We start from the raw sequence: 25,652 nt of genomic DNA, 5'->3' as shown, positions 1-25,652 counted from the left end.
TCCTCCGGTAAACATCATTACGCATATAATTTATACATGTATTTAAGGCAAGTTGTAAATTGTCTGAAGCCCTCTTGTTTATGTTTAACAAATTTAAAACATCATCAGTCCTGCTGTGCTGTCTCAAATGTTCTCTCATTTTGATACTGTAAATGTATAGGATCGTATGCCGAGAAACGTTTCTTGGGAGGAGTAATATGGCAGCCTCGTGGCTTCAAAGGTCTTGGCCTATCGGCTATCCAGTAAGATATACTGATCATTCACTAGACTGTAAAAGTTATTTTATATATAAATTATAGATATACCTGCAACATTTCCTAAATCATTGTGATACACAGTATAACCCACATCACCCACTCAGTGGTCAGTTTTAATGAATGGGAGGGCTTCAACTGATGAAGGTGGTCTTTAAAACCTTCATCTTGTGTTAACTTTCTGTTACCATCTCTTATGTTAACGGGTCGGTTTCGACCCGTGTCTTAAATCAGCTGTAAAATACACTAAAAACAAGTAGATATCATCCAATTTAGTTCTCATCTCTTGGTTGGCTTGTTAGGCTTCCTTATCCATGAAAATATTAGTTTTAATGTTTTTGGTGTGGGCTTCTGGGCCTTTTTTGTCAGTATACCCCTCGATTTCAATTTTAAAAAAATGGTAAAATAAACACCAAGAGAATCATATAAATAAATAAAAGGTTGTTGTGTTACCTGACTATTACTGGGGACTATTAGAACACTGAGAAGTTCTTGTCCAAGGTCATAGCTGGTAAAAGAATTGTCACAAGTGATATTGTGACCCTGCAGTCCAGTAGTCATATCGAGGACCACACGTTTTCCTTGTTTTTTCTCAGGAATGCCACTCGCCGCTTTGCCTGTGTAAATCTGTAGCTTCCATGCATAGCTGGTTTTTGCATCGCAGGCTGCCCAGATTTTTATGCAGTACTTCCCTGGCTTACTGGGTATGTATTGCCGGAAGGGGCATTTTCCTCGGAAAGGGACAAGACGTTCATCGACTGTCACCTCTGGCCCTGGGTTGAACATCAGTGGAAGGATTTGTCCATCTCTCCCAGACATCCCTGATGGGGGCAAGCTTGTCAGATCTTGCTCTGCTATTTCGGTTATCAAATCTGAGGACTCTTGATATCATTCGAAAGGTCTGAAGTGACATTGTTGCCCGGAAAATATTTCTGCCTGTCGATGCGTCCCAGGGACTATCAGTGGCCTCATTGCAGGATCTGTACACTCCAGCAAGAAGAAGAACACCAATGTAGGCATCCAGATATTCCTTATCAATGTCTTTCCACATGTCGTCATGGACTTTTTTTCCTTCAAGGTTTGTCATAGCCATGATGACTCTTTTTAGTGACAATGGCATGAATAGCTCGAAACATGTCTTGATGTCACTGACTCTTGTCACAGCAAACCTTGTGATTCCAGGGGTCGCTTTTATGACATTTGCAGCAGCTGCCCTGCCATGTACATCATGAGGTACTGAGCTCCAAAAGATCTTACCATTTTTCGACTTGAATCTTTCAGTGGGAGGAGCTTCACCACCAGTGACCTCCTCATCAGACTCATCAGATATGTCTGTGTCTTCTGGATGATACTCCACATTGTCTTCCTCCTCAGAAACCTGCTCATCCACATCGCTATGCTGCTCTGTGTCCTCTTCCTCATTTTCATCAAAAAGATTATCCAGAACTTGGGTCGCTGAAAATCTTCTTCTCATGTTTGTATGCTGCAAATTAGAGATGTGCACTCTGCAAGTCAAATGACCCTTCAAATGAATGAATTGACCTTACATGTCAGGACATGCCCATCTCTGTTTGTTTTGTTTTTGTGCAGGTGTACTGGAAAACACGGCAAAATGAGAATCCCCTACAGCTCACAGGATTGGGAGAGGAGCTGGCTGTCAGTGTGTTGGCTGACAGTGCAATTATGAATCCAGTTTTGGCTCAAAATATTGCTTTATAATCTTATTTTTATAACTGGATCGAAACCGACCCTAACAACACAAATGTAATAATTTCAACCAGAGCATTTTAGAATTTAGTGAAAACCTTTTTTTTTTTTTTTGAAATAGAGGTTCCTGACAAAGTCAAAAAGCCTTGATGCAATAAACTAATTTATATGGTTCTTTTATGCATGTTAAACCTAAAAACGGGTCGTTGCCGACTCTAACACAAGACGAAGGTTAAGGGCTTAAAACGTCTTCAATTTGGCTTCCATAAACTTGCAAATACCCTGGTCCTAACCTATGACAGAAACAGATTATTTTTGCTGATGAAGGCATTGTGATGGCAAAAGTCATTAACCTGAACGTACCGTATGAAGTCATCAAAGCTTTTTTTTCCTTTTTTTTTGGGTTAAAAAAATTGATTATAGATAGGCGATGCTGACATTTGCCATCAGGACAATTTCTCACATATGCTCACACACAAGATGACAGTTAAATCAGCACATCCAGTATTTCTCTTGGTCCCACCGGCATGTCGGTTTCTCATTACTCATGGATGTCCACTTCATTGCCGCATGCTATTTACTCTCCTTTTTCCATACTATATTGCATTTTGGAAGGAAAACGGCAGATTGTTAATGTCCCCTTAAAACACTTAATTGTCCGTGTTTACATTGAATAATGAGCGCCCTTCCCGCTTGAGCTACTCAGAATTGTGTTTGTTTACAATGAAGCAGATTGACTCCAAATCAGCAGTGATGTTTAACTTGGGAGGCTCTGCTTGGAAATCCTCTCTCCCCTTGTCCTTCTTCCGGGAGCATCTGTATGTATTTGTTGTACTAATCAACGGAACAAAAGTTTCCGGGGGCCCTTGAGAAGGAAGCTGGTGAGCAGTCATGGCGGGCTGAAGTGGACTGCAGTAAGTTGTCAGTCGCCATGATGATGATGATGATGATGGTGACAGCCAGAGATCAACAGACAGCAAGAGTGTCGCAGACTTAACCCCTGCAACCTCTTTTTTGCTTTCATTTGACTTTTCCTCCGGCTCTTCCTCAGTCCTCCACTCCAAATGATAGATGACCCTCCCTTTCACTCATGTCAAATACCACCCCCCAACCTCGCAAGACCTCAAAGAGTCCCCCGCTGCTTGTCTGCACATGCATGCGCAACGCTGCATTCACACAATTTTGCAGCCATCTTCTCGATCTACTCATCAACCCCGAAACAATCGGTCTTGTTCATCTGTGCCAGTTGTGAGCACGGCTCCAGCCCCTAAACGTGACACAACGTCATCGACGTGCACGCACACACTCAACATGACTCACTCCCAACGAGACCTTCACCTCCAGGCAGCAGGTTTTTTGCAAGATGTAAGTTATTGAAAGGATGGATAGATGAAGCCATAGAAGGGCAAGGGAGTAAGAAGAGAATGGTCACTGGGCAGTAAATTACTTTGCCAATCAATCTTTCCCGTGGGTACTCCTGATGAAAGCTGTCAAAATTCCCCCCACAACTACTTTAAGTAAGCCCTCCTACAGTTTGTCTGTGGGGGGCTGTGTTATAAGGTGGGAAAACAAGTTCCAAGATTAAATGTTGCTGAGAAGTGGGCAAACAGAATTGAAAAAGCAAAGAACAGAGACTCAGAAGTCTAGTCTAAATAAAGCCAAAGAGTCGTGGACACGGTTATATTAGTTAACAATTATAACTAAAATGAAATAACAAAAGCTAAAATTGAAAAAAAAAATTGCTGAAGAAATTAATAAAAATGTTTTTAAAAATATTTATGTTTACAAAACTAACTATAATTATAGTTTTTTTCATCTTTTGCAATTAGTGTACCTCCAGAGTGGCATTCTGAAGTATTGATGGGGAAACAGCATATATTGTAAAGTTTGATACATACTTGCTTTTCCCATTTTGTGTCTAGTCTTGTATTTGCCATAATATTTTGACTTTTTAATTTTATTATTCGTAGCCATGCTTGGGGCGGATGTGACGTTACCATGTTAAGTTACTCATACCCATCAGTTAGTATTGAGTGAGACGACTGATAAATGACTGTGATGTTTTGTTTTTTTAATCCCGCACACAATAAAATACACATTTTTGAAAAACAATAATAAAGAATAATACTAAATTAATAAAAAATGAAGAATACAAAGCATTTTCGAAAAAATAATGTAAAAAAAATAAATCGAACAAACCCACACTCTAAACTACTCTTAAACTAATTTAAAAACAGAAAATGAAATAAATAGCATCTAAAATGAAAATTCCTAAACTATTGTTGTAACGCTGGTGGCAAATTGAATTACTGTATACAAGAGTAGTAAACTCTAAAACCTAGTCAGCTAATATAATACCAAATCAACACATTATTTTATCCTGCTGCTGTGCCTCATAGTCTCGACTTTGATGCAGCACTCCGTTTTCTTGGTGCCCTCAGTCTCCTCTCAAATAAACAGGCCGTTAAATAAATACAGGAGCCCTTTGTTCTCTACTATTGCTGCTGTTTGTTGCTGTCTCATTCCAAGTAATGCGTTCAATGTGTTTTTTCGCAGTTTCCTAAGGACCTGTTTTGAAGTGGGAAAGTAGACATGTTACCTTGCTGTAGAAAAGTGCCATAAAGGCCCAGTTAGGAGCGAGCAGAATTTTTTTTTTCGGGGAGATATTGTCCTAGATCATGTCGGGGGACAATGTGCGTCTTAGTGATGCAGATGACTCCCGACCAAGTTATTTTTCTGCCAGAGAATTGGGCTGAAATACCATGACGGTCGGAGAGCAAGAGGCACCCCATGCCCATAGAAGGAATTAAGATGTCTCATACATGACTGCCCTCCCCTCTTGCTTGTTCTCCATGTCTCTCACTCTCACTCGGTCCCTCTCTTCCTAATTCTGGGATGGTGGCCAAGTGCCACCAAGGACACTAAAGCTAATAAATCATCCTCGTTTCAACATCTGCCCCGTCCCATAGGGCCGCCTTCCACCGCTACCCCACCCCATGTGAAGATGGGTCCTTGGCTTTATTCCTCTTTCAGCATCCCTCCATACTCACCCATTGACACCTCCGTCCCGACTGACAAAACGTCTATTGTCTCATGCCCAAGTGAAGAAGAGACCCTCTTTCTCCCTCGTTGACAAAAGCCGTCTGAAGCCAAGATGGGGCCTGCCAGGCGAGATGCCTGGGCCTCGGCAGGGGTGCCCCTCTCCCCACCGACTTTTTTTTTCTTACCGCCTTCTGGTTCGCCCATCTCTTGCTCTTCTTTCTTTCTTTTTTTTTACATTTAATACTCCCCTCTTGCGAGGGTCACTCACTCAGCTCACCCCCTACGCTTTTGATGGCGTTGAACTCTCAAGCCTGCATAAAGACATCAAGTGACAGCAGTGAGAGAAAACAGCCAGATTTGGCAGAAAGAGATATTCGACATGGCTGTCACTGGCCATTCTGCATGCCTTTTGTTCCCTTGGGTGTAGTTGAAATAGATAAATAAACAGTCATAGGCTGAAAAGCTGGGATCAGAAGCTTGTCACATGTATTCATATGGAGCAGAAAAGAAAAAAACGAGGCAAAAACCTGCTGTCGCCAATTAAGAAGAATGAGACAAAACTCGGTTCACACTGCCGAGACTTGTTTTCACAGCTGAGGCGAAAAGACACTGAGTGACTTTCTGCGGTTCGCTCTAAAGATGGCAGTAGGTCTTTAGCATTGTGCGGCTCTCTGTGTGGCAGAGAAGATCTGGGAAGTTGTCTCGGACATCATCAGTTAAGAAGCACGCTCTCCACGGTTACTCACAAGAGCTCATTTACTGTGAATGTGCCACACATTTTCCCAGCACCTCCGACTCGCCCCCGACAACGGGGAGCGCCGCCCATAACTGTGCGTCCGCCAGACACTTTCTGCACTTTGTTCACATTCACAGTCTGTCTACTCTTCATGAAAATAGTCACACTTTGACAAGATGTTTGCCAGGAGTCATCAGCTTTTGCATTGAGTTGCTTTGTTTACGATTTCAGTGCTGACAAAGTCAAGCACTGATTTGCTCCGTCACAAGAAACAGTTTAGACCCATTCAGTTACATTTGTTTTTCAGCAGATTCCATCTCACTCCATTGTGAAATATACCTGATATACAATTGTCTTTTATACTCATAAATAAAATAATCATATAATAATAATATATAAAATATAATAATATATTTTATTTTTATTGCAGATTTTCCTAAAAGCAATATCAAGCTATCAAAAATTCCATGACATAACTGGAAGGTCATAGCTCTTACGTTATGAGTCGAATACGTATATGTTATTCAGGTACAGTAATTATACGATAACTACAGTCACACATTGTCTACAGTGGTACCTCATTTAAAAAAATAGAATATATAAAAATACAAAGCTTCTTTTATCTCTTCAATGTTGCTATAGTTAAATTGTCTCGCCGAATGTATAAACTTTTTATCTCCTTTGTAGTACGGATTTACTGGTAGTAAACATGTTCAAATACAAAGCTGAAAGCAAAGCTATTCCTACATCTTTAAGAAGTCACTACACTATAAAAATGGATTGGTTAAAAAAAACGACCAATCTAGTAGGTTGAGCTCATATTGGCTTGATTAACCAATAGATTGGTCTGACATTGACCATTTCCATCCAAACAACCAATGACATTGGTTACAATAGAAAGTAAGTCTAGATAGATCACTTGGAAATATAGTTATTTTATCAATTTATTGTATTCTAAATGTACTTATTATTTATTATAAGTGATTACAATAAATTATAATATATGCTATATTATAAATATAGTGTTTAACAATGAAAGTGTGTGTCTGGATAGATCAGTAGGCGTGACCAGTCTACCCTGAGACTGGGAGGTTGTGGGCTCAGTCCCTGGCTGGGTCACACCAAAGACTATAAAAATGGGACACATTTGCCATCCTGCTTGACACTAAGCATTAAGGGTTGGAGTTGAGGGGTTGGATCACCAAATGATTCACGATCACGGCCCCTGCTGCTGCTCACCGCTCCCTCAAGGGATGGCTCAAATGTGGAGGACGAATTTGAAAATCCGACCTATTCAATATACATATTAGAAAAATCCACTCTAACACAATTTTAAAGAATGAAGTTATTTTTCCTCCAGCTGGTGTCACGGTAGCTTAGAATAAACAGAAACTAGAAGCTCGTACACCTCCTTATCTATTCTCCGGAAATATGTAATGCATATAGTTCAGTTGACAAAATTTCCACATTTCTTAATTGATTAGTATGTTTTTTCCCTACTCCAAGCTAACATGATGGAATTTTTGTCAAAAATTTGTGATGAGTTCAATTTACTGTACTTTATATTGGCAAGCTCTAGCTCTATTAATGGCATATTTTATGATTAGGCCTCAAAGTTTGCGTAGGGGTTTTCATTCTTTAAAATCATTCAAGTGAGCAGGACCATTTACCAACAAGGTCCCATGATGAATGAGTCAATTAGTGTTGTTGGCATTTATTCCCCCCATATTTTAAGTCTGAATTATGTAGATCAAGGCACTTTAATTAATGGAATTTGCAGGTGTGTTTAAAGATGTAAAAGGCACACAAACAATTAGCATTGTTTTCTGCATTCCAAGATTCAGTTCCTATATTTTGTTCTTTGCATTTTCCCTCCATCTGATGATGATCAGATGAACCTGGAGAATGGATATTCAGCGAGCAAACAAAATCTATAATCTAATTTTCCACTCCCAGCAAGACTGCGCTCCTTTGTCGCGCTTCTCTTGCTGTGCAAAACATTTAGATTTCCAATTAGCCCCTGCGTACAATGGCTAATTGACCACAGTGAGCAGGCGCCTGATGTCTCAATCTGCCGTGCGTCAGTGCTGAAAAGAACTTCTTTCATGTCGTCACACATACCCATACATTCACGCGAGCCCATTAAAAAAGTCTATTAAGCTACAGGGTGAGAACAGATCATATCCAGGATGGAAAGCAAAAGAAAAAGTCCCGACTTTAGAAAGAAAACATAATGAAAGACAAATAAGGAAGACCACTTGAAAAAATATATGACGGAGGGTTTTATTGAGCGGCAGGACAGGCGGCCGCTCAGCAGTGGCCCCACATTGACTCTGCAGCCTGCAAGAGGACAGCCAGCCAACTCATCCACACAACACCCACATTGTCCACTGTGCCAACGAACCAGAGCGGCGTTCCACTTCTCTGGGGAGGCAAGTGGGAGGGGGGGGGGGGCTGAGACGAACACATTAAAGATACATGTTAGCCTTGGCCGGACCTCTACACTCTGTTGAGGTCTCAGCGGAAGAGACACATACTGTAGGAAAGAGTGAGAAAGATGAGAAATTAAACACACAGAGCTTCCCCAACAGTTTAACAATCCCAAAACAGATGGAAAGATTTGGATAAAGACAAAACTGTGTTGTTTCTAGGCAAGGGCAAGAACCAAAAATAATTAATTTTATATAAAGGAAACACTGAGACGTTGTTTTTGATGATTTACTGACCCTATACTTGCACCACTGTAACATCAACCCTTAATTCTAAAACTGAATTCAAGTTATATCCATGGATATGTTGTAATTACAGAGAAGTGAGAAATATAAGAATTTACTATAAACCATCCATCTTTTTGGACCGCTTATCTGTTAATTTTCTGCCAGCTTGTAAGATTTGTCTGTCTTTTAGATTTAGAAATCCAAATTCAGGAAGAGGGGTGATTAAAATTCTGACTCATAGTTATAACGTCTTGCATTATTGTGCAACTTAAAACATTTTAGTTGCAGCACATCATACGCTATGCAGCCTCAATATCCTCTGTTGTAAGATTTTTGTCACCATATGGCAAATGGTACTTCATTTATATAGTGCTTTTCTTCCTTACGATGCTCTTGACAGTTTGACTACACATTCGCCTACGGATGAAGCAGCATCAGGGTGTTCAGTATCTTGTCTAAGGATTCTATGACATGGTCACTACGGCCTGGGCCAAACCCACAACCTCAGGGTTGCAAGACGACCACTCTACCACTGAGCCATGCCGCCCCCAACTATGTGGTGAACCTGGAGGGAGACTGATCATGGTTATCATAAATCTGAGAGGGATGTGTACCCCCACCTCCCCAGTGCCATCTGCATCCTTGCATATAAACAAAAAAAACTATTTGCACTCACATTCACGCCTATAGGTAATTTACTGTCTTCAGTTAACCTAACACGCATATTTTTTTTTTTTTTATGTTTGAGGAAGTCAGAGTACCTGGAGAAAATCCAGGCAAGTGCCAGGACAACAATCGAACTCCACTCGAGCTGAGATTTCTAACCCAAAACCTTTGAATGTGATGTTCAAGCCACATGCCTCACCGTGGCCCCCAGGCGAGACAGTCCTCCAATAAATAGGACCACATAGGTCGTTTTGAAAAGGTGTCAAATTACGACCAACTCTTACGTATTTTAGTTTGGCGACCTCTACCGGCCATGTTAAATAGCGCAAAAATCCAAAAGCTAGACTTGAACCAGGTCCGTCTGGTCCAAAGATGAGTGTTTATCTGTCTGAGCTATTTGGCCAGTGATTGTTTTAGTGTTGTCTACATGTTTTTTAGCGGTCTACAATCTCACTGCCTTTCCCTAACCTTAACCATTAGTGTCCCATGTAAAAATGCAACGTCTACTGAACCACCTCACTGAAGCGTCATCCTAACCCCAACCATTAGTTCGACGGTGAATTGACATACATGTGAACAAGAAAAAACAACACAAAAACTAAAATCATTACTGGTCTGTTAGTTCAGTAAAATAAACATTTGTCTTCTGACCAGATGACCCAGGTTCGATTCCCATGACTATTTTTTGCTATTTAACATGGCTGATACAACATGGCCGATAAAGGTAGCTAAACTACAGTTTACTACTCGTTATTGTTGGAGGACTTGTTGCCCCAGACACACTCCAGCATCTTGCATATGTTCTTCTCAGAGGAGTGGAAGCTGTCGTAGCAAAGACATTCCATCTCTACAGTTTTGATTTTGCCTTACCAGCTACCTGTCAGAAAAATCTGACCAAATGTTCCATCTTTCTTTGTGTCTCGCAAGGCCCTTGGCTTGTCGTGGTGGGAACCTCTAGCCTGCGGCACTATGCATGCTGTGTAATAGTCCCTCACATGCGGCCAAGTTGGCCCTTTGGACCCAGATATGGAGTGAAAGATTCCTGTCTGGGCCCCAAAACCAAAACAGTGTTAGAGGCGCTGTCCTTTTTCTGCTGTTAAACACACATAGCTGTCTACATAACACTGTTTTTTCAGCCTCTATATCTCCACCGTCACTAAGCAGAGGCAGGCCAACTCAGCCCACCCCCTCTGTTCATGTGTCTGCAGCCAACCCCTCAATCACAGAAGGCCCATCGGCAGCAACAGGCTTTATCTGGCCAAAAGCAGCCCTGTGATAACACTGTTAACAACACTAATGTGTGGCGTTTGGGAGCTGCCACTGTCAGGGTGAATACATCAGGTCAACAGCTTTTAGCATCTTTTGACGCCGCACCTAATTATCTCCCACCGGTCTTTATTCAGCCTCCATGTCGTTAATTGTATTTCTACCGCCCCTTCTGGTTTGCGACGGTGTTAGCGGAAAGGACTGAACGGGCCCTTCTTTCACGGCGTGGCTTCGAGAAAACACTAGTGTTATTTTAGAAATCACACTGTTAAAGATTAATGTGGACCTGGAGGAGTGTGTCATCGTTCCTTAACGACAGGGCCGAGACTCGGAATAAAGGCAGCACTGTGTTCTGTCCCTTAGCCCAAGGACAGATATGTTTCCTCTCAGCAAGCTCACCACTCAAAACCCCCCTTTGTCCAATAACTTTCTCCCTAAGTCATCTGCTGTGGCCAAACTGAGGGAGAAAAAAATAATTTATTCCCTTTCAGTCTGTTTGGTCTTGTCCTAATGTTATTGTTTATTTATCGAAACTGACATAGGTTTGTGTGCAACGATTACCGTATCTTTATCTTAGCCGTCAAAGTGAGTGTTCACAAACATTTTCCATTGTTATTGCTCCAGTCCGATGACTAATGGAAAGTCCCAACTCCAAATTGTGAACATGCAACTCCCCCCAATAAAGTCATCTGTCATCATCTTGCAGGAGACAGACAGACAGCTATAACGCAGGGTTCAGAGACCACAAGCAGAGCATCCTGTTGCTACGTGAACATCCCCGTTATTTAATTGGCCGGGACCGGGAGGATGACAATATTCTAAATAAATTTGCTATCACTGACACATTTGAGAGTAAGCATGATAAGAGCTTTAAACATCCGATGCAGCTGGTGAGCTTGATGAAGATTTGATACGTGCAAACAGGACTTAGGGACAAATGTATCTCTCGCAAAGGCTTTTGCTGATAATAAAAAGATTTGATAAGCCAGGGGACATCAATCTTAGTGACAAAGATAGTCTCTCCTTCACACTAATAGCATTGTAAAGGGCCTTCACCTTATATGGCCCAGCTAATAAAGTCATTTGTGATGAGCCCGAAGGTCAACTGGATGGATATGTCATGTTCACCTGTGTTTTGTCTTTGATTATTAGTATGCAGGATTTGCACAATAGCTTTATGTGGGTGGTACTATTATATTAGTTTGTGGTTACATACTATATCTGCCATTTAGTAGCTACAACAAAGTCCTCGATCTTCACTGTTGCAAATGTTCCCTCGCCATCCTTGAGCAGATCAAAGTTGGCAACTCCTGAATCTAGCTTGTGTTTTGATGACAAAAAAACATCAGACAATGGCCTTTGTACGTGGGACTGGGACTGCTACATTATCGCCACTCACTTATATCTTCTTCCAAGAATCCTCAGGGCCAAACTGTGACTGATGACATTAGTTATCAAGCCACAGTTGACAGGATGTCTCTCAATATCGTCAGACGATGTTATACAGATCTTTCAGGCCGGCTCAAAAATGCACTGTGCGGCATATTGTAGCCAACCTAATCAATTTCATTAGTTGCATAAATCATGACAGCTTGACATTTATTGTGGAGGCGATGGGTTGATCTTGTGGACTTGGAGACAGCTCCCTTGGTGATAAATGCAGCTATCTCTTTGGAGCAAGGATACAACAAGTGCAGACAAAAGGGAGAGGTTGAGGCGGCCACTGTTAAAAAAAAAAAAAAAAAATCTTTATAATTTCATATGTAGCCATTTTACAAAATATGCAAGAATGCACATATTTTCAGGGCTGGACTGGACATATGGCATACAGGGCATAGGGTTGGTGGGCTAACTGATGCAATATTTAATTATTAATTTCATCATGCTCCATTGTGCTTCGTCGTACCCCGTTGTACGAAACTGTCCCAAAATTTAGAAGCAGCAGCCCATTAATCCATTTACAATATAAACAGCAAACCAATCAACTTCAGTGGTAGAGCTACATGGTAGTCAAGTTTGATCAGGACTCATGTCTGAATACAAATTTAGAATGTTAGATTCTTGCTGTCAGCGTCAATGATATCTAATATTTTTACACCCAAGCAAGCCAGCAACATGGGTGAGAAGACATTGTTTATCATATGAGCCACAGTCATGGTTTCATGAAATAAAATGCAGGAAAAAAACTAAATAAAAAGCAGCATTTAAATTTGTGAAAAAATAAGAGATTGGTGTCATTGTGATTTTAGATATGATTTGAAAGAATTATTTTGGAATTTAACCCCTTCGGACCCATAGATGGTTGCAGTGGACATGACATACAGTATTTGTGTGTCTAAACCAATAAAACGCATAATTTGGATGATGTCAAAAATTCATGATTGGATCCTAACTAACCAATCACAATTGCAAGTTGTTTTGTTTCTGTTAAAAACGTTAAATATAAGCTTTGTAAATTTACAACACGTTCCAGCCATGTTATCCTAGCGTCCATAACAAATAAAAACATGAGATAACCCCCCAAATAATTTTTCATGTTGTTCTTATGTGGGGAAAGAGTCAAAATCAGCAAAAGAAGCAAAAAAAACAAAACATTTGCCCAGCAGAAAAATGCTAATGCTGTAAATGTTTACTTAATTGCTGTATGGGGCTCTGATTGGTGGTCCGGCAAGCCACTAAGTCAAAATGCCAGAACCGCAAAAAGTAGAAGTACCGGTAGATTCTTGCTGTTTTTCAACTGTTTTTCACCTGGCAATTTCTTGAAGAACATGAATGTGCCCTTCACATTTTTACAGTCCTTTTCCCTTCCGTCATGCACCCACTTAAGCTGTGCTTCACTCTGGCCACCAGTGAAAGTAACTGGGCAGGCAAGCACTTTTGACAGTGTCTTTTAATTTGTTGGCTGTTCTTTCAATGTGTGCGTGTGAGTGTGTGTTCTGTTCATGCATGTGTGTTTTTATCACTGATATAATCAAATTGTCCACCTAAAAAAATCACAAGGATAAAAAGTGCACTAGTTACAGTCCATTTGCAGTGGATAAATCCTTTTGTGGGTGTTTATCTCCACATCATTCTCAAAATAATATGCATTTTAATAGCAGCTATTATACCTATTAGCTGCTCTTATTACTTCCGGGTTGTGTGCATGTCATGCTGGCGCTTCAGTCACAAGTAATTGCCAGTGAATCAAACCATTTTATGTACAGTATATCGATTGAGACCTTTTACTATAAGTGCCCGACAAACAAATACTCTCTGCAGTTGAAGGAAGGACAGTGTCATGTCTGTCAGCGGCAGTGTGTGAGTGAGTTGTTTGTCACACTTAATGAAACATATGAAGCAGAGTGTGTGTCCAAGTGTATTGCTGCAATAAACTAAGCAACTTAAAATCACAGACTTGCAGTCGAACAAAGACTGTCTTATGAACACACGGCGCTGTTTACCTTTTCCGCGGCACACACTATACCATTCACCTCTGTCCCGCTGATGACCTAACATCTAAGCTCGACGTCTTCCATGTAAACACACAGGCCACACTTGTACAAAAAATCAATTGAGAGAATGAAGAAAGCCCAAAGAACTAAGTGGATACTTAAAAGTATACGGAAGGGAGGGTTGGCAGGGTGTTTATAATTGATCTCTATCACCGTTGCAACTGTACTGATTTATTGATGTAAGTTTTGTTGTTTTAGACATATCAGATTGAACTCTGTAAACAAAAACAAACTAATTGACAGGTTTTCCACGATGGGCTTGCTTCTCTCAGGCGTCATCTTTATCAACGTCTTCGAAGGCCTTGACCTCTGTATAAACTTTTACAACTCCAAACAAATGCTTGTCTATTTTGCATTGATCCAACATCTACTCCTTTACTATATCTTGGGCAAGATGTGTGTATGAATGGCAGAGTATGTGAACTAAAAAATACTGATAACAGAATGTTTCAGTAAAATTTTAATAAACTTATTAAATTGATTTGATTCATTATGGTCCCTTAAAAATCTGGATTTTTCAGCCGATCACTGATCAACAAGCTTAAAAAACGAGAATCAATCAAAAAATTTAAAAAACGTTTATATTTGCTCTCCCGTCGAGTGCCGACCTTTGCGGGGGATATAGACTAGCCTGGCCCACGAATAACAAAAACCCACGTATAATTAATACAAATTGAAATGCATGACAGAGAGAAAATCTACAGAAAACACTGATAAACATTGCATAGAACATGTGATGTCTTATTTTACGGATCTGATAAATAACGTCATTGATTGATCAGACAAATTAAGACATACGTATACAGCCGATCACTGATTTTGCATAAAAAGCAAAATATCATCCGATCCCGATGCCGTCCATCAGGTGTAAAGTCTAATTAACACTGAACAAAATGATATGAAACATCCTTGCATCCAACTTATTTGCATACATGTAATCTACAAGAAGGAAATTGTGATATGAGACCGCTGGGCTGAAAACGCCAATATCAGCACTACATAGTGCATCAGTATAAACAGTCATATGTGGCTTCACTGGCAGCTGCAGGATGTGAAATGAAGTGGCATGACCTTTGATTCGATCTATATGCCCCCAAGTCAAGATCCTAAATCTTGCTCCCATAACCCCTGCTTGCTACAAGGCAATATGTGTCATAGAAAGAATAGGAGATCATTAGATTCAAGGCTATATTATTTTTCATCATCCTGCCATATATCGATGAACTGCAACCTTTATCAAAATGAAGAAGGAGAATGTGATATATCATCTGAAAGTCACGTCACAGCCTTTCTTGATGCTTTGCAGCCAATCCTCTTAGGGCAAAAGCGGGGTTATTTATTGGTCCTTAACCCTTTGGCTGTCACTATGTTTCCCAGCACAAGATCTATCGGCACACACTTATTCACTTATGATTATTACTGATCATCTGCCCAAATGACTTATCAATAAAGTGGAGGCCAAGCAGATAATTTATCTGTACAGCTCTGTCGATATCAAGTTCAGAGGCAAAGGCCTTAAAAGGATGAAGGGTTTGGACATCAGGTGATGGATGATCATACATTGGCTCCATGAAAATATGACCCTTTTAATATATTTGCTCTCTTTCCACTCCCTTTGTCTTCCTTGGTTATCTTGCTTGATTCCCAAAGTTTGTCTTGAGAACATCATCATGTTTAAGAAAAGAGGCTTTACAGTAAACTCTTCAACTGTCAGACGTACAAACACAAATATTTGATTCATACCAAGTATTCGTGTCATTGCAAGATCTGTGAATCATACAAGACTTTGAAATGATGAGAAAAAGTCCGTCTGGGGTCAATGAAAACCCTGGCAGCATATTTCACTCTGGGATTCCTTTATAAATCACACAAAGGCTCATAAGGCCATGCGGGGTCATGGCTCATTCTGTAAATACCGGCCGTTTGTATTAGACAAGTGGCCGTGACTTTCCAGAGTCGCACAATGCTTCGTAGTGTTTGCCTTCCAAATCTAACCTTTGTGCACTAAGCTCTATATCACCGCTGTTCCGTCACAGGCCGCACCCAGCGTAGATGTTGGGTTGGGCGACTGTTAGCTTTAGCCTGATGCGATTAGTGTCAAGCTAATCGGATCCCTCCTGGTTCTCTTAAACAGCGGCAACTCGGGCACTATTGCCTTTGCTAATGTTCTGGATATAATTGTCTCACATTTAGCTTCACGGCAAAGTGGACATGATGACCATGAATCAAACGGCGATTACTTGGAATCGCGTTCTCGATCAACCAAGACGGACAAACGGGGAGCTGGAGAAAGAATGTTTCCTATCAGCACTCTCCTGTGTTTGCCTTGGCCAGCACACCTCTGCTTCTCCACTTATTAAAGTCGTCATAAATATTTTCTATCTGATGGACGCCCAGCTTCCTGCTATTTAGCAGCGACCATTTCGCCCTTGTTTCCTACTCCCCTGCCTTACCACTTAAGCTCTATGGGCAACCTCATTGTTGAGGCATGTTCTTAAGAGGTCATAGCTCTGGTCTTGTTTTGGGTCAGCTGTCAAGGCCCCTATCTCTGGGAAGTCCCAAAATAGTCCAGTTTTATACTGTTTCATAGGAGCGAACACAGCGAAAGGTCCCGAGACAGGCTGTTGTTAAAAAGCAGACTGCATTCATGGTGTATCCTTATTCAAACATTCATGAACTGATTCTTGCAGGAAAGTGTAAATGGCTTGTTATCTGGAGTGTTCGAATGATAGCAACGGACCTGTGAGAAAATAACACTGGCAACTTCATATTCCTACTTTTCTTCCTTTTTGGGGCAGTCGGGTTCAGTTCTTGATTTTAAACCTTTCCCAGAAAATTGGCAGTGTTCGAGGTGCTTTGATCAAGCTGAGCTCTGCGTTTTGGCTCGTTTAGTGGCGTGGCAGAATCGTTCCTCTTTTCAGCACGCTTTCGTTGGGCTGCCAGCGAGAGTGGTACACTATGACTGGAGCTAGACACTCTGCCATCTGTTGGATGGTCAACAGAGAATTGTCACTTCCATGTTACAGTGGAGTTTTATGAACAGAATTTAAAGAAAGAATAACAGCTTTCTTTAATACTGTGGAATACAACAAAGAGTGCATTCAGAGTCATTTGGGTCACTTGTTCTCTTTTTCCGTTATGTTCCAGTTAATATGTCACACACTTCTAAATTCTGATTCACATTTATCGTTCCAAACTTAATTGACCAGTGCAAAATGCCTTTTAACAAGATATTTCGCTAATATTTGCAATGAGAGATTTGACCTTCGCTTCTTTTCACATCACTCCATCCCAAAGATCAATAATCTATCCACTAAAATAAGGTCCAGGCTGCGTGCCAGGAGGCTGTAAGAGATCCCAATAAATGTGAGCAAAACTTTCAATTTGTGGCTTTTTTGCTGTGGCTGTGTCCGACAGGGCCCTGGTTAAAAAAAAACCTTGAGGTTTGTTTGCTGATGGTTCTTTTTGGAAACTTGTGGTTTTTGTGACATTCGTAGGCATCTATTGGGCCGTGCTGCCGTATTGCTTCTTATTATTCAGAGTTGAGGAGAATTGTTCTTGGCAGCACAGAGCTAACATTTTCCTACGGCGCAAACCTCCAGTTGTCCTCTGAGGATGATGATGAGCAAGCTCATGTCAAGCTCCTCCTGCAATTGCTACGGCCGTTAACACAGCCTTTACATCTGTGACTTGTATAAATAGATTATTCTGCGTTAGTCTCTTCTCGTAAGCCGTGATTTTTTTTTGGTGGGAGGGATACAACGACCATATGTGCATAATGGACCTTATGCACACACAAAAAAAAGAAATCCCTTTGGCATTTCTGCTGGCTTTTCACATTAATTTAGCTGTGGAAATGAACGGAGCGGGATTTAGCTCCGTCAAGTGTTTTAGACTGTGACACGTCCTGTAAAAACAAAAGCTCTCAGTCACTTCACACTTCTCGCTCCACGCTGTGTTTTCTTTTTGTGCGCTTGGTCATCATGGCACGTCAATACGAATGGTGCTAAAGTGGCGTTGAAAGACTCCTGACTCTGTCTAATAACAAAAGCTGTGCATTGAAACTTTAATAATGGGAGCGAGGCAGGCTCTCTCCTGCCTGGTGTGCAAGGAGCCAGCGTGGACATGGTGAGATACATAAACACACATTGATGCATGCCGCTAATGAGTGGAATGGTTGTGCAGGTGGCTGCACTTTCATCAAGCCATAACTTGATTTGTTTTTGGTTGAGGTCATATGGGCCAGGGCGAGAGTTACACACACACATACACTTTCTAATTACCCTCGTTGCGGTGTTTTCTCTTCTCCGTGAGACATATTGACATGTCAGCGCTCAGCGGGCTAGATACAGAACAAATGGACATTTTAGTTCTGTCTATGCAGTGGAAAATCTATCCTTCTCAACATAAGCTAGCCTCTATTTGGACTTGTCTCACTGAGCCAGAGCAAAAGTCACTTTGAAATGGCACGTGCAATAAATCAAAGCTGCACCAGTCACTGGCCAATCACATTTTCCCTCTTTAATTAATATTGTATTTATTTGCATGGTATGGTTCTGTTGGTCTGTCTGCATCTATATGTGTGTGTGTGTGTTATATACAGGATATGTCAGTTTTCATGCATATGTGTTGGGCACATTTGCATGCTGTGTGTCAGTGTTAAACGGGAATCACCATTTGTTATGGATTAAACTAAATTTCATTGTAAGGTGTTAATGTATAGATATTGACATTCTAATATATTGAATTGCAATCTTGGTATGTTACTGTCCAAGTATGTACCATTGTGCTCTTCCTGTGTTAACAAGTTTGATTTTTTCACTATAATGCGAATGAGATAAAGCATGGTTGTCACTATCACCACATTTCTCACAGTACAATATTGATACATTGGTATCGAACCACTTTGATTATTTTATTATGTATGCTGTTCTTCTAATGAACACTCCTGATGATGATGTAGAACATTAAGATATACTTGCTGAAAGAGTGGTGATACAATATTATTGCTTTCTTTGGCAAATTATTGCCCGTTTTTCTATTCAAGGAAACCAAGTTAAACACTCTTTTATGTGTATCACTTTTCAGTAACCATTTTTGGGGCAACCCAAACTGCATTTAATAAAAAACAAGGTCTATGCTGAATCTATTCTTTAGCATGTTTTGATTGTCATTTTGTTCTTCCTCCCTCACACCTAAAACTGAAAGACTAAGCTTGTTTTTTTTACATGCGTGTTGACAGCATGCTGATGCTACTCCACTATACCTCAGTATATTTATATTACATTTATTGGGTGCATTTATAGATGATGCAATCAAGTAGTTGGTTTTGTAAACAGATGCAGCTGGTACATTACAAGAAAGAGGAAGTCCCCTGAACACACACCCCTCCAACATCTTGCAGTCTGTCTCACAATGATTTATTGTCATTTCCATTAATAACAATGACATTTCTAAAGAAATAATAACACTCAAAGACGGGGAAAACAAGAGTGAAACCTCTAAAACCAAACACAATTTGATCCAGGATGCTGGTCAACCTGAATTTGCATGAACTTAGAAGATTGTACCTATAGGAAGGGATGGAGATTTAAAAAAAAATTCAGGTTGCAACTTGCATGCTCAACTCTGACAGCTTGTGACAGATATTGTACGATGAACATATGAAGATGTCGATGAGTCGCTTCACACTAAACATTCTGTTCCTTTCATCTATTTATCTATTTATCTATTTATCTATTTTTCCATTTATTACCATGCCAAGTATCAAGTGAACAATTTACAAATCTGTGTTTATTTTAGAGGCGCACAAACCTTGGTTTTAGCTCAAAGCTTTTTTTTTTCTATCAAGTTAACTAATTAGAGCACCTTTATGGGCGACTTGTGTGACTGAGCACGTCTACATGCGCCACCATCCATCATTTGTTGTGAAATTGACAACATGGTTGCAGAAAAGTGAATGAAAGAAGTAGCTGTGTGGCAAAGAATAACGTCACAGTGTCTGTGGCAGATTGTGACACAGATAAATGTCTCTTCTAATGGACTGTAAACTTTTCCTGTATACTAAGACTAGGACACTCTACTTTGTCTTAAGGGGCAGATGGCAGCAGGGAAAGGGTGGCTGCCTTGCCGGGTATAAGTACTTGAGGATATTTTATAACAAATTCCCCCGAAAAGTCATGCCATCTAAAACTACTCATCACTTGCCATCTATGGGCGTTAAGTGGAATCGTACGAGGACATCAAATAAGACGCTGGCTTAGCATTTAGCATTTAATATGAAGTGCCCTCTCATTGCTGCAGCGTAACCATCACTTCATCATTCCCTCATTTCCTGTGGCAGACATTGGCGGCATTCTGCTACCTATCTACCCCTAGTAAATATTGCTTGAAGGCTTAATTATACACACACACACACACACACACGTAGACACAGTCTCAGCTAAATTTCCTGCAACGCTGAAGCGGAGAATTAACGTCAAATCTTTGGGGTGTTCATTCATCAGGAGGGGCGTGTGCAGCGTAATGTTTGCTCCTGTGTGTTTGTGTGTGTTTTGGTGACCTCGCAGTCCATTATTATAACCCTCTGTTCACATTTGTTGCCCAAAGGATGAGCGTGATGTACTGTGAACACCCTGTGTTCATGTCACAACCCCTCGGCCAAAGCCCGGTACAGCACAGAGATCGATATTCTCTTTCTATGCTGAAGTCATTTCCCTTTTTGTCCTCATAATCATAATTATTTTTCTTCCCAGATGATGAATGACCACGACGAGTCCTCCCCTGACAGCTGCGTCAAAAAGGTAGGACCTGTTCATGCGAGTCTGGTCAGCTTTGTGTTGTTTTTGTGTCACATAAGTCAGCTGTGCATACGCGCTTTGGGAAGGTAATTGTGGATGCAACAAAAAGTCTGATTGTGTGGAAAGCGCAGCAACACGCTGACGTAGAGCACACAAACATTACCAGACCAATGTTGTCATTCAATAGCATGAAGCTGGCTGGTAATGTACATTTACATTTTTCCAAAATAATATTCTCTGGCTTGATTTCATTTTAAGTCTTGTTCATTCTTTTTGGGTATCATTTCTTTCCAGGCACATATTTATTTTACATATTTGGAATTTACAGTATTGTTGACCAGTGAGGCATGGCAAAGGCTTGCCTTCAAACTAAGAAAACTTTGGGAAAGCTTCAGACACACACACACAAAATGCACTGACACTGGTACCCAAGAGCAATACATCTCATTAAGCAGTCACTGACCACTTTATGAGGTGATAAATTTATTGAAGAGACTTGGCAGATCGCCTTAGCAGCCAATGTTGCCAGGTCAGGACCGGCCAGCGCTGGGGTTCATGTCCATCTAATGGTCCATGAAAGAACAATGGCCCTAACCAAGTGGACACTCTCTGTGACTTGGTGAAGCCATGGAGCATGGCGGCAGCCAGGGTCACTGACAACAGGGGGTATAGGACTGACATCAAAATGAGCGATGAGCAATTAGGCAAGGGTTTTAGCTTTATGGTGTTGGATGTTGGGCATGAGAAATTTGCACTTATAAACAATAATAGAGAATAAGTACAGTGCCATAACCACCTGTGTAGAATAGGAAGCACAAAGGTTTGAAATGGGGGGGGGGGGGGGGTGAACCACATATCGTTATACAGTACCACATTTTACCGTTTTAACAGAGGTGGACGCACTAATGAATTTTGACGGTCCATCGTTCATCATTCGTCAATGGCCAGGACACCCGTCCGTCATAGTTAATCCATCATTATTTCAAGCTGAACCAAACTGCAATCATCAATTTGTCATTGTTATTTTTACCACGCTTCCATCAACGCTATATTACATACAGCAGCTGTTTTAGGTCAGTGAATTTCACCAGCTGCCGCTATTTTAGGATTATCTGTAAATTACTCCGACCCGTCACTCTGTAGTCGTCATGATCGTGATGAACTAGTGAGGGGTGAATACATTTTCAAATAAACAAACCTTGTTAAATGACGTGACCAGCTAAAATAAGTACAAAATTAATGTGATTTTCTTACATTTCACAGAGGAGTTCTTCTTCTTTGTCTCCTTCTTCATCTCTCTTCTTTGGCTTCTTCTTCTTCTTTTTATTTTTCAAACTTGAATACATACGTTTTTCCGCTGCGTTTTCACAATAGCCACAGGGTAGTGCCACAGGGTAGTGTACAGATGTACCAATGAATATAAAACAGGAGTCCGTCATTTGGTACTGATTTGGTTATTGACAAATACATTGATCGACGAAAAAAACACTTACGTCAATGCTTAGTTCGTCAATTTTTGAAGTTTCCCTCAATCAACAGCAAAACAAGCGTTCATCATTATAGGCATGTTTTAGTATCTGTGTGCTGCTGATTCTTTATTTTCTTTTTTTAAACATAACACATATGCTAATTGGTTAGCTCATCTATGACATTCACATTATATGTTAGCATCAAACTAGCAGACATATTGTATGTTGTGAAAAATTACATGGTTTGGTTAATGTTTAATTCTCATTTGTTTTGTTTGTCACTTCTCTAGTAAACTTCAACAGAGAGTGAAAGATGAATACCTTGGAGCAAACACACTGTGCCCTTTATATGCCCTTTAATATGTTTACATGCATTTAAGCATGTGAGAGAGGTAAAACTAGTTTTAATGGTCTTGATATATTGCGGTGTTTCTCTTATCCTGGGTGGTTGTGTACTGTTTGTTTCCTATGATAAATGGGGGTTAAAAATTTGTGGGATGTAAAATTTTTCCACTTTCCCTTGTTTTCCACTTTTTCAAATCAAGTGCATTTAAATTATATAAAGTGTAACATCACTGAAAATCTCTTGTGCAACATTTTTAATCCCATCAGTCTTTATTAGAAACATATATTGCAATAATAATTTGATTGAAGTCAGACGTATCATTTTTATACCAAGCAGGAAGACATGCAAGTCAATGAATACTTAGTAAAACTTAAGAGTTGGCCACATGGTATTTAAGCTGCTTCCTTTTCCTAATTTAGTACAAAGTGGAAAAATTCTGTTTTCTAGAACCCCAGCACACACGTGCCATATTAAATGCAGCAAAACTGTACAATTACCGGCAGAATGTAAAATATAAAACGCACGGCCTCTCCACACAAATCATTATGCAGCTTGTGAGTTGTGGTGGGCCCTCACCAGGTGGCAACAGGCCACATGCCTGTTATGAATATGAATGCAATTATGCATGAGCCATTTCTTATGACATGACTCATTCATCTGCATCAAACACACATGTAAACATGGACTTTTTCTGCCTTCACCATCGCTATGCTTGATTAAGGCAGAATGTTAATTGAGTTATAACTTTCGAATAAATAATTGTTACTGCGTGGGCTTTATTGGTTCGTCATGCAGCATTTACAAAAACAGCACTACATACACACTATTCACAAGTTGACCATTAAAAAATATCAATCTGGTCGTTGTATACTCAGCTTCCGTAAATGCGGAACGAACCCTTTTGAGAGTGCATGTGAGAAAACGTGCATCCTCCCATCTGCACGCAGACAGAAAATAAATAGATCTGCTATCTGAATCCCCTCTCTACTTAATGCATTCATCCTCCGTTCATTCCTTGGCTCACTGGCTCGCTCCGCAGACAGGACGGTGTTGTTCAAGCTATAGATGGCTATCAGAGGCCATTGGGGAAAGTATTAGGGATTGTTTGATTTGGTCTGCTCCGACCACACAAAACCTGACTATCCGTCTGTTTAGTTGTCTAGGCCCTGCTTACATGTATTCGCCCTTGCACACACACCCAGGTTTGTGGAAGTTAATAGGGTGTCAGAGTACGGCTGTTTCTTTTTTAGAGTCCCTGGATTTAAAGGTGATATAAAGATGGGGGCGGCGATGAAGACAGTCTACGCTTTGTGTGTTTCTCTGTACTAATCCTCATCTTCAGAAGAGCGCCGCTGTCCACCCTGATGTGTGTAAACACTCGCGCAGATCGGATGGCAGATAATGACTTCCAGATAGACACCCTCCATTCAGGCAGCAGAAAAAATCAATGAGCACTGATTGCTTTTTTCCCAAGACGATCATCTCCCCCGAAGGCTACTATCTTTCTCTCACCTCTTTTCTTGGTTACTCTCCGCGAGCTCAGATTGAATCAGTTCATGTTGCTTTTCACGGAAGGTTAACTGCCAAAGCGAAATATGTCATTAGGATTTCTGGGACTCTGTCGCACTTTGCCACTTATTTGTGCGTACATGCTTGACTTCACGATACCATGATGTTCTCGAGACAATAATTAATGGATTGCCTGACAGATATGCTTTCTCTGTAAATTACAAGTCATTTTTTTGCCATTTACAGATCACAAACATGTATTAAATGTGTTTTTAATGTGTTGTGGCTCCTAAATGGGCGCATGACAGGGGTTGAAATGAACTCTGACCTTAGAGTAGGTTTTCCCCTCTCTGTGTTGAAAGACATTACAGCCAAAGGGGGTCGGCTGCAGCTGTGGCCGTGTATGTGTATACGCTTGAATATGATTCTCTTTTCTTTTTTTTTGTTCCCCATATCAAGCTGGATAAAGGAGTTTTTAAATAGGGTCGCTAAATGACCCTGAATGTACGAGGGCTATTATGTGGACAGAGGGAGGCTCATGGGTCACAAAAGGGACCCATGGCTTCAGGCCATAGTTTACCTCCTGCCAACGCCACATCAAACCCCCAACGTCCCTCTGAAATTGGCTCATGATTGATTGATAATTATGATAATTTGTTTGAAATGATTATCTGGATATTATAATCACTGCCACCCCGGTGTGCCACGGGACCAAGTCATTTTTCATAATGCTGAACGTCACAAATGCCCTACAGATACAGTGATACATACTGGAGCTCTGTGTGTATGTGTTCAATGAATAAACTGCCTAGTATTCTGCCTAAAGCTTCTTCCATAAGAGTTTTCCTTTTATACATAAACAACAGTGTATGGTAAAAAAAAAAAAACTCAACTTAACTCTATTTCTGGAGCACTTTAAAAAACAGACACAAAAACGCAGCTGTAACAAAGTGCCATACAAATTTAAATATACTTCTGTTAAAACAAACATCATCAGTGCTTCCACTGTATCTTGGCTCAAACTACGTTGGGTGCTTGTTTGGTCAGCGAGGTCAGGTTCGCGTGAGGAGAGAGCAAAGAAGAGTCTTCAATTGGCATAAAAGAGTTCCACAGTTATAATAAATAAATATGTTTTTAAATAAGTAAATTAATAAATCACTAAATTAATAAATAGGATGTAGTACTTTTGGGATGGATGGATGGATGGAGTCTGGCTGTCAAGAGAAAATATTGATGGAGGTTGATTGAGGGAGAAGTGGATGGATAGATTGACGGGTAAGTATGGATGTTTGAATGATTCATCCACCCATTCATGGGAAATATGGAGGGACCAATGAATGGTGTCATTTGTTAGGTATGAGGTACAGTGGAAAATCGTTTTTTTTGTGATTAACCTGTTGCTGAAAGTTTGACCAAAACCAAACCCTAACCAATAAATGCATTAGGAAATAATGTAAATAAACTTAATCTATTCCAGTGTCTGCAATGTAGACCCTAAGAATTATTTTTTAAAAATAAAAATTTTACAGATAAACTAAATATTTACATTCTTATAGCAGTTTGAAATAAATTCAAATGATTAATGAAGTAGATAAATGAACATTTAGCACACCTTTACCTTTACTGAAGGCTCTTGATAACATATG

General features: G+C 40.4%; 1 protein-coding gene across 5 annotated transcripts in view; it reads left to right on the top strand.

The window, feature by feature from the left end:
- Positions 1–25,652, top strand: part of prdm16 (PR domain containing 16) — a 191,041-nt gene that overhangs the window by 90,036 nt on the left and 75,353 nt on the right. For all 5 annotated transcript variants that reach the window (XM_077544910.1, XM_077544890.1, XM_077544882.1 and 2 more), the window contains exon 3: positions 20,638–20,685. In XM_077544910.1, coding sequence (XP_077401036.1) covers positions 20,638–20,685 — 48 coding nt within the window. The remainder of the gene's footprint in view (positions 1–20,637; positions 20,686–25,652) is intronic.

Source organism: Vanacampus margaritifer, chromosome 1 (genome assembly GCF_051991255.1).
Source record: "Vanacampus margaritifer isolate UIUO_Vmar chromosome 1, RoL_Vmar_1.0, whole genome shotgun sequence".
Classification (NCBI taxonomy): Eukaryota; Metazoa; Chordata; class Actinopteri; order Syngnathiformes; family Syngnathidae; genus Vanacampus; species Vanacampus margaritifer.
Note: the sequence above shows the minus strand (reverse complement) of the source record. Positions and strands in the feature narration are given on the sequence as shown.